This window comes from Pipra filicauda, unplaced genomic scaffold (assembly GCF_003945595.2).
Source record: "Pipra filicauda isolate LSUMZ 115617 unplaced genomic scaffold, ASM394559v2 scaffold83_size3615187_pilon, whole genome shotgun sequence".
Lineage (NCBI taxonomy): Eukaryota > Metazoa > Chordata > Aves > Passeriformes > Pipridae > Pipra > Pipra filicauda.
Genome location: NW_024105020.1, coordinates 2,411,450 through 2,425,927, shown reverse-complemented (window position 1 = coordinate 2,425,927; position 14,478 = coordinate 2,411,450). Strand labels below are relative to the sequence as shown.

General features: G+C 43.4%; 1 protein-coding gene across 2 annotated transcripts in view; it reads right to left on the bottom strand.

The window, feature by feature from the left end:
* AFF3 (AF4/FMR2 family member 3) overlaps window positions 1-13,698 on the bottom strand; it is a 331,674-nt gene extending 317,976 nt beyond the window's left edge. For both annotated transcript variants that reach the window (XM_027718125.2, XM_027718126.2), the window contains exon 1: window positions 13,408-13,698. In XM_027718125.2, coding sequence (XP_027573926.2) covers window positions 13,408-13,460 — 53 coding nt within the window. In that variant the 5' untranslated portion in view covers window positions 13,461-13,698. The remainder of the gene's footprint in view (window positions 1-13,407) is intronic.
* Between the last annotated feature and the right edge of the window lie 780 nt (window positions 13,699-14,478).

The window sequence follows — 14,478 nt, the reverse complement described above, 5'->3', positions numbered from 1 at the left end:
AACAGAGGTATAATTTGCAAAAAATGCCTAAGTTAACAGAAAGAGCACCTTTATGGGTGTTGAGTTGTTTATACTTTCAGGGTTGTATCACTGCTTGAATGAGTACAGGCACACTAAAAAATGATGCTTAAGCTTTAGGACCCTATGTGTCCCGCTCCCCCTGGATATGCCCTAGAAATGCTGATATGAAAAGAGAATGTCAGCAGTTTTGCCAGGACTCCCAGGCAAGCCAGTCACGGTGGAAGCCTGACATCCAGAAGACCTGGAAAACTGCCAGTTTGTGCACAGCATGTCCATCCTGTATGCCGGCATTCAGGTGCCTCAGAATTATTATGCATGTGCAGATCACCTGATTTATTGCCAGGGTTTATTACCAGGTGCAGTAAGGCCAGCAGCATATTCAGAAAATGCTGGATTTACTGCACATACACAGGACATCTGTGAGCGCACACAATCACCTTTTCTCCTGAGACTTCCTTGGAGGAAATATGGGAACCATATTCAAACTTCTGGATTCACTTTGGTTCTGTACTTGTCTGCAGACAGAGACAGACTTCTGGGATAAAGTAAATGCAGCTACTTTAGCATACTCTTAGCATGTATTGTTAGAAAACTTGTTTATACTTTCCAATCCTCCAGAGACAACTGTGAGCGGATGAGGGCGAACTAGCAGCATTTCAACAGAGCCAGCCTGCTTCTCTACCAACCAGCAGATACATTAGTGCCTAATGTTATGATGACTTCAGCTTTAATAGAGGACTTTTCTGCCGCCAACCAAAGTACAGTATAAGCAACACTGTAATTTTATTAGCTGTTTTTGCATGTGAATGTGCGTTGAGCAAAGGAAAATACCTGAGTTACTTATTTGTTCAAAAAATCAGAATTCCGTTTTCTTTAAGACTTTCAATGAGAGGTACATTTCCAAGTAATTTCTGAAAGTGGGAATTAGGTATATTTGACTGGCATTCAGGTGTGGGCTCCAAGACTCACTCTGATCCAAAGCAGCAGAACTGGAGTAGTATTCCATAGTAGTACTGTAATAGGTATATTTAATTAGTTCCCATTGGTGCCACATGTAGTCTGATGAGGTGCTGAGTGCCTTAAAGAATACCCAATAGTTATCAGCATGTGTTACTGAGACTTACCTTACCTATCTACTGAATTCTTTGGCTAAGGGCATTTTTCTGCTGCTATACATGCCTCCGTTTGCACAACTGGATTTCACAGATGAGAGCCAGCTCCAGCTGAGGTGCTGCAGCAAGCAGCATATCCCAGGCAGGGTGCTTTGACAATGAGGCCCTTTTCTTCACAGTTCTTCACTGGTTCCCACTTTCCTCAGCATGAAGGACATTTGTGGCCTATCCTCATCATTATGAAACATCAGTACCCGAAGTTATTACAAAAAGGCTGACGCCAGTCTTCTCTTGACCCACTAAGGCAATTCACTCTCCAAGTTTCCAGCTAACCCCTTCAGGGTATTCCTGTGCTGTCACTCATACTTGGGAGGAGTCCTCATAAACACGCTCAAAATCACTTCATTGATCCTTCTGAGGTTCTTAAAAAGAAAGTTCTCGGCTTTCCCATCATGTTTACACTCATGCACTTGGAAGCAGTGTCAGGCTCGTGGCTTGCTGTAACCACTGTCTATTTGGATTATTAAAATACTGCAGTCTTTTTTCGCTGACCAGTTTTGCCTTTATCCATAATTCTCCTTTGCCTGTCACTGTCTGCAAAGTTTTTGGTCCCGCGACTGGCTGTGTGTCCCAAGTCTCCACATCTCTTAGTACAGCAAATCTGGGTCCTTATGTAGATGCAAAGTGCAACGGTAACGCACCTGAATAACAACAGCAACAGGCAGTAGGGTAAAATAACACAGCTGCCACTCTGTTACGGAGTCAGTACAGAGCACTAGCCATTCCAACCCATCAATGAAATACAGTTATGATGGGAACATGAGGAGTTTCATTATTATTTCTATTGGGGTAAAGAGTTAGGATGTTGACTCTTCTGGGAAATCTTCATTGTAATTTATTTTCAAAGCATCAATGCTCCAGAATTAACTGCAACTTTCATTAATTGACTATTTTTCTTCCTCCTTTTAACCCATATAACAATTTATTACTTTTCTTTTTTTTCAGCTATATGTTACTTTGTTCTGTGTGTGTGTGTGTCCTAGAACTCATTTTTCTAGTTACTTTGACAAACCTGACATCTTGCAGCTGTTACACATCTTGTTTCAATTACATCTCTAGATAAAAAGAATTTTTAAAGCCTGAAGGCTGCAGATGGCTTCTCGGTGAGGGGTTAACTCCAGCTTCATAATAAAGCCTTTTGGGGGTCCCTTTTCTTGGGCTGTTCTCCTCAGTCTGCTTCTTTTATGCTCTTCGAATTTTGCTATCTCACTCACTATGTCCCACATTCCTCTCTTGTCACAGGCAAGGAAATGGAGCACAAGTGTCCATCCATCCCTACCTCCTTCCCACCCAAAGGTGCCAGCAGGGATGGGGAGGGGAAGACAAAGAATCTGTCACTTAAACCTTATCTCCACATATCATGCAGGCTGCTTATGGCAGGGCACAGCTGAATGACCACAAATCAGTGGAGTGACAACTCGAACCACCACTAATCCCTAATAAATTCTGGACTGTCCCACATATTTGGGAACCTCCTGACAACTGGTGATGCTCTCAGCATCTGGCAAACCACTTGTGTCTAATTGGGTACCCTGAGGTATTTACACTGTGCTTAATGGTTACAGAAGAGATTGATCGCCCCATTCTTGATATCTATCCAAAAAGGGTATATAAAATCCTTTGATCTTGCTAAGACAGCAAAACATGTCGAACCATCAGTTATGTAAAGGTGGTTGTTATTAATTTGAATACTGCACAGAGAGGAAAGAACAGAAGTACCATATAATGAGATATATTAAGACTACAAAAGAATTAAGTGAAGCCGTTACGTTATGAATCATGATTTTATTGTTTAGCAGTCAGCTCTTGATGTAATTCAGATAATAATGAATGGGCTAATTCCTTCCACTTTTATTCAGGCAAAACTTCCATTGACTTCAAAGAGAAAGTTGTCCAAGTCAGGACTGGAGACTGCCGCATCTATCCCATTATTTGCAAATGCTTTTTTGAATATAAAGTGTTCCTTTATAATGGGCTATTGCCAATAACACTAACATTTACATAATGTAAAACTCTTACATAAGAATCTTTCATGTTCAAAAAAGACTTTTTATTCTTATTGCAAACTGCCACATTAAAAGTTCTTCTGCTAACCCTAGTATTTATTAAAGTATAGGAACATATGGACTTCCTCAGTGCACCATTTCAACCATTTTTCCCTCTGCTCAATATTTTTATTTCATTTTACCAACACTTTTTTTGTCAGGCAAATGCATTATTTATTGATTATTAGCAAAGAGATGATTTATTATTGCAAATATTTCTTTATATCACAGAATAGTGCCAAAAATGGGAAAGTGCGCTAAGCCTTGTTACATTTTAACAGATGCCAGGAGTATTTGAGGAAACGAATTAATAAATAGTCCTACATCACTGTTTCTCTCATTCTATAGTTCTGTTTATAAGTCAGTACCCTATAAATGTTTCAAATTGGCACTTTTAAGTAACTCCTAAAGCAATGACTCAAAACTTGAAAAATGGGCTTAAGCATAATACTTTCTATTTTGATCAGGGCAGGACTCTTCAGGTTTCTGACAAAACCACAAATTTTTTCTCTGATTATAAAGTATGCACTTCCATCTGGAACTTATTTTGATTTTGTGAATCTTAATGCCTCAGAAAAGCACACAGAACAATGGATGGGCACTACTTGATTGTTTTAAATTGAAATTAATTAATTATGAAACAGCTGCAATCATCTAAATTACTTATTTCCCCTTTCAGTGAAAATGAATTTACAGGCATTTGCAAAGCACACAAAAATAAAGAGAGAGACAAGGAAGTCTATAAGAAGGGAGGTCATGTAAAATAGTCTATGATCTGTATTTCAAGAAAGTAAATAATTAATAACTCCAAGGAAGCATATTGGAGGGATTGCTCATTCTATTATACAGACACACTGAGCAGCAAAATGCTTTAAATCTCAAAAACAAATACAGTACAGAACTCTGTAGAGTTTACCTTTCCAGATAATCATTTTTTCAGCTGAAAACAGTGATCTTTTTCACATTACAACCAGACTGTGACTTGAAAGAAGCTTCTCAGTCATTTAGTCAAGACAGATGAGCAATGAGTGTTAGAAAAGCTACCAAGGCATCAAAAGATCTACAGTCAAGGCCATTAAAGAATAGCTAATCTGCTCTAGTTCTAATTCTCTCCTAATGGGTTTCCTTAAATGTGCTTTACATCAGCTGTAATTAGTTCAAGATACTGCTACTTATACCCTTCTAAGAACAACAATAAAAAAAAGTGTTGCATTTATACCACTCGGTATGTAATCATGCTCGTGCAGCCACGCACCCAAGTTGGTAAGTTCTTATACAGTGCAAGGCCTTGAAGAGTGTCATAAGGAGGTAGTTTGCTTGGATCTACAAAAGCCAGTGCAGCTCTAGCAGCAAAAGCATTTAGCTGTGCTTTCCTTTGTTGGGGTTATCTCAATGCCATTTCACCTCAGATGTTGCAAAGTCATCTGTACTAAATAGCCAGGGATACATTAAGCCACATAATCATGGCTAGGCTTCACGAACAAAGATTTGGGAAGAGCTCTACCCACATGTGCTACAAGCACCTTGGTGGCTAAAAAGGCCAATATGAGATAGACAAGTCCAGTTGCAATTAAGCCACATATATTGGTAACATGTACATTTTTCCTATCAATGCTATGGGTTTGGAATAGATTTTCACAGCCAGTGGCAGTGACCAAAAAACAAACAAACAAACTCCAAACCCTTGCCCCTTTTATGATAGAGCATGAGTGGGTTTTGAAGGGATTCACTCCTTCTTAGAAAAAGGAAACATAAGAAATTGTGAGAAGGTTCCAGGGAGACATATTAGCACCTTCCAGCACCTAAAAGGGGGCAACAAGCAAGTTGGACAGGGACTTCTTACAAGGGCATGGAGTGATAGGACAAGGGGTAGTGGCTTTAAACTGAAAGAGGGTGGGTTTAGATTAGGTATTAGGAAGAAATTCTTTACTGTGAGAGTGGTGAGGCACTGGAACAGGTTGCCCAGAGAAGCTGTGGATGCCCCTTCCCTGCAAGGCCTGTTGGATGAGGCTTTGAGCAGCCTGGTCTAGTGGAAGGTGTCCCTGCCCACGCCAGAGGGATTAGAACTAGATGATCTTTAAGGTCCCTTCCAACCCAAACCATTCTATGATTCTACAATACAGGGTGAAAGGGGCAAAACTCCACAAGCTAGCTGCAAACTCGCTGGCAAAACCAGACATAGAAGACAAAGAGGTTATACTATTTCGGATCAGTTGGGATCGTGGTGGTTTTCTTGCAGGAAGCCTGCATAAATGGACTAGCACACAAACACCTTTTGTATTAAGAAATTCCTGACAGTCTTCAGGCCTAACTGCAAACAAAGAACATTGTGATACTGATTTACTCTTTAAACTGGTTACATTTTGTTAACCCAAGGTCATCATCCTGAGAAAATGTTACCCTCTCCTTACCAAACACAGATGAAGAAATGCACGCATAGCTTTTATTGTTACTTTGTCCTTTAAAACAGTTGATGACATGACAGGTCCCCTGCCTGCCTATGTCAGAAACAAAAAACGTAAAACAGTGTCTTCTTTTGAATGCATATCAATATAATTATCTTCTCCAGAGTATCTCTGTCAACAAACTGTTCATTTTTGCTGGACTGAGGTTCAACCACCTACTGCACTTGCTGTTGTAAGACAAAGGAGCACAAAAACATTAAAATTACATCATTCCCTCCTAAAATTGACAGACCTGAGAGACAAACCCTCCTGGTCAATCACAAACAGTCAATGATAGAAAGAATCAATTTTGTCTTGGCGCATCACTAGGAGGTAGACACCATTTAGCATCATCAGAAAAAAAGCTAACCGTCCCCCAAAGGAGGTTTAAGAACATCTGCCAGCACCTGTACATCAGAACAGGCTCCCCAAAACCTTCACAGTGACCAAAACAAAGGCGGCAAGGACAGAAACAGGCAGATAGGTAGCTGGAGAGACCACTGCTGGGATGACTTTTGAATCTGAACCATGCAAATGCATACTTCACCAATGTTTTTTCCTCCTGATCCATCTCGCTGTCATATTTGCATTTTTCTTACCACCACAGGTCATCGTAATACCTGTCACCTAGACTGCACCATCATGGCAATGCATGAGCTAGGGAGGACATGAGTTTCTTCTTAACAGATTTCAACGTGCAATAAGAAGTGATCACAGCTCAAAGCAATCAAAACATACTCAGCATAAGAAGATGCCACCTTTATCCTCTATTTGCCCACTCCTGCCATGTAGTCAAACCAGGCTAAGCCACAAACCACTCTTTCTTTGGTCTAAAACATGTGAAAACAACCACACAGAAAGCCTGGGTTACATTAAGAAGTTGTGCAGCTTTGTCAGATATAACCCTCTTATTTTTAGTTTTAAGTACTTACAGTTGTGGATCATCTTTATTGAGAAACAAAACACAGTAACAAAAAGCTTCTTAGCAAAGATTTCTAGTCCCTTCTGCATAATTTTAAGTGTTTCCTGACTGCTGAGACCACCACTGCTGCATTGGAACTAATTTATTTTTTCAAAAATACACAAAGGATCTCCAAGGATAAGTTTAAATTGCATTCCTACTGTCATATTTCCCAAGGTACATCCATATCCAAGTACTTGGTACATGCATGCAGGTTTAAATCTTCCTAAGAGGATAGAACACAGTCATCTTAAGTCACTAACACTACTTTTTGCTTGCTTAAAGTACTAGAAAAGTTGAGATATCAAGCTGTAAGAGAGGAACACAGGTTATGCATCTTTATTTTTGAAATTATACAGAAGATGTTTAGTACAGAATATTAACAATTGTCATCACGTTCATTTAACTGTCACTACAGTTCATTCGCTCTTTAAGTATAGATCTGTAGTTACCCACAAATTATTCAGAAACTATATAAATACCTGAGTATTCAACTACAAATGTCTATTTTTGCTCTCCTGGGGCCTTAAGCAGCACCAGCAAGTACAACCAATGTCTTAATACTGATTTTAAGAGACAGAAGACTAGTGAGTAGCCCTACTGGTAATGATGTGAACACAGTGGATTTGGCTGGCATGGGGACCACCGGGCTCCCTGGGAGCAGTCAGCAAGCAAATCCAGCTTGCAGCAGCAGCACTGAAACAGCAACTCCCACTCCCCAGCAGGGCAGGGTTTACGAAGAGCTAGTTCTGTTCAAAACCAAAAAAGCTTTCCCTTTTCCTACTTTCAGTTTTTCACAAAGAACTTGGGGGTTTTCCCTGGAATTAGCCTTAATGCTAACCACCCCACGAGTTTCCTAGAAAACATCCTTTTGAAACCTCTTTTCGTGACAAGGCCACTTCACAGTTACAACCTGATCAGTCTGTCAGATGTGACATCATCTCACAGAGAATTTAACCTCCCTGATTTCCAGCTGTATGTGGTATCAGTTTTTCTTCATTACTATAGATTTTAATTTATTACTCCTATTGTTAAAAATGTTATGACCAGACTATAAAGTATCTCTCTTTTTATCCATGCTTTGTTGTTTCCTAGTCATAAATATGATGCAAATGGATTAATCTGTTATATAAGGTTAAAAACCTTGCAATTAAACAGTTGCTGTCTTCAATGAGAGTGTTGTGGAGTTGAGTATGGTGTCATTGCTAATATACAGATGACAAAATGTTCCCACAGCTAGTATTTTTTGGCTTAAAACTTCCACTAGTTTTAAGAAACCTGGTATTTTCCTCAAAATATTCACATAAAATGGGAAATGCTGTATGCATCTCATGCCCTCTTCTGAATCCTTCTCCAATAACCCAGTAAGGTTTTTGCCTCAACTTCTGATGAATGCATCCCCAGAGGAGCACAAATCTACAGGTCTGAGTGTCAAAATGAAAGCCCAAAGGACTGTTCATCTCTAACATCACACAATTGGGCATGGGTGCTCAAACACTCCTCAGGGAAAGAGATGAAAACACATCCACTGTCGTATTGGCATATCAGAATTTTACTTATTACACAAAAACAAAGCAGAAGTTTAGAAAACTAATTATTCTTTAAAAAAAAAAAAAGGTAACTGAGTACTGTGAATCGGGGATGATGGGCCAGATTCTCATCTGATATAAAGTGACAAAGCCTCTGGATTCAGTAGAGACTTAAAGCAAGAGAGGAGGACATGGTACATTACACACAGCAAATGGGCATTCACACGTCACAGCAGATGTGTTTTTAAAATATTATTATTCAGCTGATGCTTATAAAGTATTATGACCATGAAAAGCTTGCTCCTCTTATTATTTATAATGTTTTAGCACATACAATATGTTCAGTGCTGTAAGAAAAAGAAACTTAAACAATAAAAGCAGTTCCTGACCCAAAAGGCTTCCAGCCTAAAAAACAGGCATCAGGAAGAGAGAACATGCTGTGAAAGCAGGAGAAGGGAACAATCTATAGTTATCATTTGTGTTATTGTTTGCTCACAACTTACAATCATCACAGAAAGAACAAATTTTTAGATAGGATCTCAATGAAGGGAAGGTGGTAACTGTGAGGTGAGATTGGGAGGAAGGCAAAAAGGGAAACACCACAGAGAGAAATAAGAAGGGGACAAAGATTATTTCAAGCATTATTGTTTGAAAGAGTCCAAGAGCTAAAGAGAAAGAAATAAGGGGCAAAGTCCAAGACACAGGCTGAAGTAGATGTGTAAAGGAGATGGGAGATAAAAGAAAACACTAACTTAATGGTTTTTTTTTTTGTGAGAGGGAGGTCTTATTGCTGAGTATTGTCTGTAAAAATGTTAAGCTGGTCCAGCCTGTCCCATACTGAGAGAATGGCTGGAGTGACTGTTTTCCCCCAAAGTAACAGTGAGGAGCTATCTGAAAATAAACATCTTGATCTTCTACTTTGACTGAAGAAGCATATGTGGAAGTAGCTTTCTAAAACTGTCTCTAGTAAACACTGTGCAACATACGGAAAAAAAACTTGCCTTACACAAAGTGTAGTGACTAAAAGCTAGACAACCTGGGATCAAGAAGTTACAAAAGGTTCATTTATAAGACTGCTGGATGTCTGACCAGTTTTTGTTAATAGCAACTTCCAAACAAAACTCTCATTGACTTCAAATGGAGCAGGAACAGACCCAAAGATAGCAAATGAACTAATAATTCAATATGTGGTCTGTAAAACACACTGGGCCATCTTATACTGTGGCATTTGATATTGATCTCAGCTTGGAAGCTATACAGCTATACATTTTTTACATGACTATCCAACCCCTACAAAACTGATGCTAACTCAAAACTCACAGAAGTATCAGATAAGTACCAAATAAACCAATTACATACTTGGCTTCTTTTACTTAAACAAACACGGTTTCATTTGTGGCTAACAAATATCTTACATTCAAGATTATTTTCTTGTTTGGTACAACACAGTAAGTGCTTTAATATATCTGCTCATTGCTTTTAATGAATGGGGAACATCTCCGCCTACACGTATTATTTCATCAGCATGCGAGGAGAGCCTTTACTAACTGGTCTTCACCGGGGCTATCGCTGTGCCTGAGCACAGAGTTAAGGAACTGGCTGAATTTTGGTCTAGATTTGTTACATAAGGCAAATAACACAAATGCCTGTATCACAGAACTAGTCCTGGCACTCATGTATAGTATGTCTTCTGCTGCAAAAGAGGCATATAAAACACGTCTGAGATTTTCCATCTCTTTTTGTCCAGTGTAAACAAATGCAAAGCTGTAAGGCACTGGAGAAGCCACATCCTTGAGTCTGGACAAGTAAAACTACCCATGCAGCGCACAAACAAATGCATGGAGAAAGAAAAACAGGAGATGGGGCTGTGGTTTGAAGTCATTAGTGCCTTGTGTTCAGGATAACTGTGTTAGTCAGGAGTAACAACACCTTGAATTAAGTTGGGCTGATCGCCCCAAAGTGTTCCAGAAAAAGCTTACCAATGGGCACAATTTTTGTTTATGCCACAGATTGGCATGTTTTCTTAAAATTTCTATTTGAGTTTGTGCTCAGCTTTCACTATTCGAATTATGGTTGTTTTCTGGGAAGCAGAAGTGTTATTGGCATCAACACAACCTTGAAAAACTACTGTTTAGTAAAATACAGATTACAATATTCTCTCATTGCAGTTTACTAGTTAAATGCTGTCTTATAGCCATTATGTGACATATTACATTTTCTATGCTATAGCAAAATAAAAGACATAGCATGTATTAATTAGAGAAAAAATTCATTAATAGTATAATAGTAACAATCAATGAGAATTGATTAGCATGCTGCTGTTCATTTGGAAACCCCTTCTGATTTTCCAAGAATATCTCAAATCAAAGAAAGCACTTTGGAACAGCACATTAATATTTTATTACTGTACTTTTAAGCAAAATGTTCACCAAATACTGCAAAAAGTGGATTTTCAGTCATAAATTAAGTGCGCAAATTGCCATTATGGCTACATTCAAAAGAAAAGAGGACAACATTCATTCTTGCTGCAGAGAAAATTAAGTCTCTAAGTGTTGCTCTTTGCCATGAAGTACTTTCTATCTATGTAGTATATTTTATTTCCCTTATTGGCAACAACTGCACAACTTTGAAGGCATCCTCACAAGCCTTCAGAGTTTAACATTATCATAACAGCATTGTTTTCCTTAGTGTAGTACCAAATTCAAACCAGGCTTCTGGAGAACGTCCATAACCTGCCCAGTGGTGAGCGGGCAGGACAGCAGGAGGGCAGCGTGCAACAGGCACCTCACCTGCAATGGGAGACTGACCGAGGGCCCCGAGGCACTGATGGCCTTCACAACAGACTTTGGAAGGCCTCACTAAGCAAAAGTAAGTTTTTATTTATTACTGCTTGTACAACTTTTCAAAACTGATTATTTTAAACCATTTGCCAAAACAGCTGCTTCACAATGAACTTCCAGCCCATGATCTCAAATACTCCAAGCTAAAGCCACTCAGCACAACCTAAAAGTGCCTAGTGCCCCAAAAGGACTCAGACACAAAACAGTAAATACCTGCAAACCCCCTGCTCCCCCCTCACTAGGTACTGTTCTGGGCAATTGTGGGGTTCAACTCCTACAAAAGGGTGAAAGTTTAGCAATGAACGTAGGCCTGCCACTATATAATGGCTTTTCACGTACTTTTTGAAGCCCTTCTGATGAACTCAACTTCTAAACTGCAACAACTATAGAGGGAAAAACAATAAGAGCTACAAAACCACAAGATCACCTGCAAGTCAAATACAGGTATTTTTAAGCAGACAATTTAGCTTGAAAACAGTTCATGCCTTTTGGACCTGTATGGGAGCTTCATGGCAACCAAAGTCATTTGAATGTGGCTCCACAACAGTCAAAAAGCATGCTAAAAATGTTATGAGAAGGAGTATTTGCCAGCCTAAAGCCCTAATGTCCCAGAGTTACATCATTAGTTTTTCAAATTCATTATTAACTCAAATAGCCAGCTTGTGGAATAACCTAATGGACAGCCCACTTTTTCTGGAAAAAGGAAATTCCCCCAAAGTTTGTCTTCATTCAAGAAGAAAAGGAAAAGCATTCAAATGTGTAAAAGTATTATTTCTCCCGTTCTCGTTTAGTAGAAAAAACCGTGTAATTTAATCATAAAACCATGCATACAGACTGTAAACTTAAAATCAGGCCAGAGATAAATGTTATCGTTTGGATATAAACTGCATATTAGTATTTATAATTGAAACGAAGATATAATCTTGTGTCATAGGCAGAAATACTATAACTAAAAACTTGTATGGGGTAGTAACTAATTTTGTATTATATGTACTCTTTAAAGTTCCCACAGCAATGTAAAAGCTTTATTAGGCTCGATATTATCAATGTATGCATTTATAAGCACCCATATTATGCAGCGCAAGCTGTTCTCGTCATCCTGAGGTCCTTTTGTAAGAAGCGGCTCAACTAACGGGACGCGCTGGTCCGGCTTATTTCGCTACACCTGCCACCGGGGACGTAAGCCGGCGCTGTCGAACGCGCACCCTACTGACAGAAGCTATAGATCATGTATCAAGGTTTAAAATAAAACGCACACCGGTAACATGTCAGGCAAAAGTAACCTCATCACCCCGCACTCCCGACCCGGCCGGCCGAGCGCGCACTGCGGGCGCTGCCCCGGCGGAGCGCACCCCGCCCCGCCAGGCACACACCGCCTGCCCACGGCGCGGGGGGAGCGGCGGGGCCCCGCTGCATCCCACCTGCGTCCCACCGGGGGCTTCGCCGGCATCGCGTATCACCGCGGGCTCCCATCGCGGCATCGCCCCGGGGGTCCCGGCGCGGCCCGGGGGCTCCTCCCCGCACACCGGGTGGCTCCGGCGGTGAGCGGAGCGCGTCCGCCCCACCCCGCGGACCCTACACGGACCCGACGGGAGCCCACCGCCCCAGGGCCAAGCCGGCGGCGTGGAGCGGCGGCCGCCCGGGGGCAGCGTGCTTCCCGCAGCAAACTCCGGGACTTGGCAGAGGCAGCAGCTCGGGGAGGTGGTGCGGGGGGGAGGGCAGCGCTTCCCACCTCCAGCCGCTAATGACATTTCTAGAAATTGTTTCCCCTCCTCCCTGGCAGCCCCGCACCCGCCGCTGGGACGGGGGTGAGCAGGGGGAGGTCAAGGGCATGCAATGGGGGGGCGCAATAAAGACAGTCCGGGAGGGAGTTGCAGGGAGTAGGGGGCGAGGAGGGGATGGTTTTAAAGGGGTGTGCAGGAAGAATGGGTGATGAGCTACGGGAGTGCAAACCGGGGTACCAGAGGCGGGTGAGCACAAGGTACTATTGGAGGGGGAGGCGGCAGAGGGGCGAGTGCAGGAGACCTCCACCCTCAGCCAAACACCGCACTCACCTCCTGGATCCACTCTGGCAGCCAGGGGATCGGGGTACCCTTCCCTCTGCTCCTGCCGGGCCAGCAATGCTGGGAGAGCAAGTGGCAGGAGAGACACCTCCCGGGGTACTGCACCCTCTGCTAATGCACCCGCTGCCCCAGTTATTGCACCCTCGAGCCAGTGTACTCCCCTTATCACACACCCATTATTACTGCACCCCACATTTATTCCACCTCTCTAGGAAAGTGGACACCCATTCCAAATTATTGCACATCCCCCAGTTATCACAACCCTTTAGTAACCGCGCATCTCCCGCAGCCCCTCTGTCCCCGCGCCTGGGGGGAGCAGGGGCACCACTCACCATAGAGAGTCCAGGTCCCACTCCTGAAGGAGAGCTAAGTCGAAGCTGTCCATGGTGAGCGATGTTAGCGCCGGCGCGCTGCAACCACACGGCGTCCGGGGCGCATCGTAACTGCACCGCGGGCAGGGCGAGGGCGCGGAGCACCCCCGGCGCTGCCGGCGGCCCCTCTCCGCACACGCGCGGGCAGGGACGGACCCCCCACGGCCACCTTCCTCCCGCTTCCCCCTAAAAGGAAAGCAAACACGCTCCCCCCAAAAGCGAGCACACGGTGCCACTGCTCTTGTGCGAGCGGCGCGGCTGGGCTCGACTCGGCTGGGCTCGGCTCGGCTCGGCCGCCGCCGCCGCGCTGCGCTCCCGCCCCGCTCCCCCGCGCCTCCTCCCTCCCACCCGCGCGCCGGGAGCGCGGCCGAGGCGGCGCCCGCCCCGCGCACGCTGCGCCCGCGCAGCACCCGCGCAGCGCCCGCTCAGCGCAGGGGGGGGGGGGGGAGTCGGCGGCACAGCCCGCCGGGCACCGGGAGTTTGCGAGAACTTGCACCCCCAGTGTAGGGTTTGGCCCGCCGGAGTTGGGTTTGGGGTAGGGGCTTTCCCCGTCTTCCTCGTCCTCCTTCTAGCCGGTTGCCCTCGGGTGGGTCCCAGCACCCCGACTGACGAGCCCCTCATGCGTGGTGTGCACCCGGCCGTTCGGCAGCGAAACACTAGGAAGAAACTGTGATATTTATTGTGGGCTGCGGCCGTGGCCCCCCACGGTGCCTCTCCCCCCCCCCCCCCCCCCCCCCCCCCCCCCCGAGCACTCTCCACAATTGAGGTGGCTCAAGGCCTTTATACAACGATTCCTCATTAGATGTGTAATAAACTGCATCTGTGCAAGTCTCCATCTCCACGCAGGTCCACCTAGAGCTGCGTAGCTCATTAAAGGTCCCTGGATTGCATGAAACCTTTAAAAATGAGTGATCTCTAGTTAAAAATACAAGTATCAATCATCAGCGTTTGCCACCCAAAGCAAGTCAGACGCCTCACGCTGTCCATCCAGCCTGCGTGAGGCACTGGCTGTGATATCTGGCTGGCCAAGGG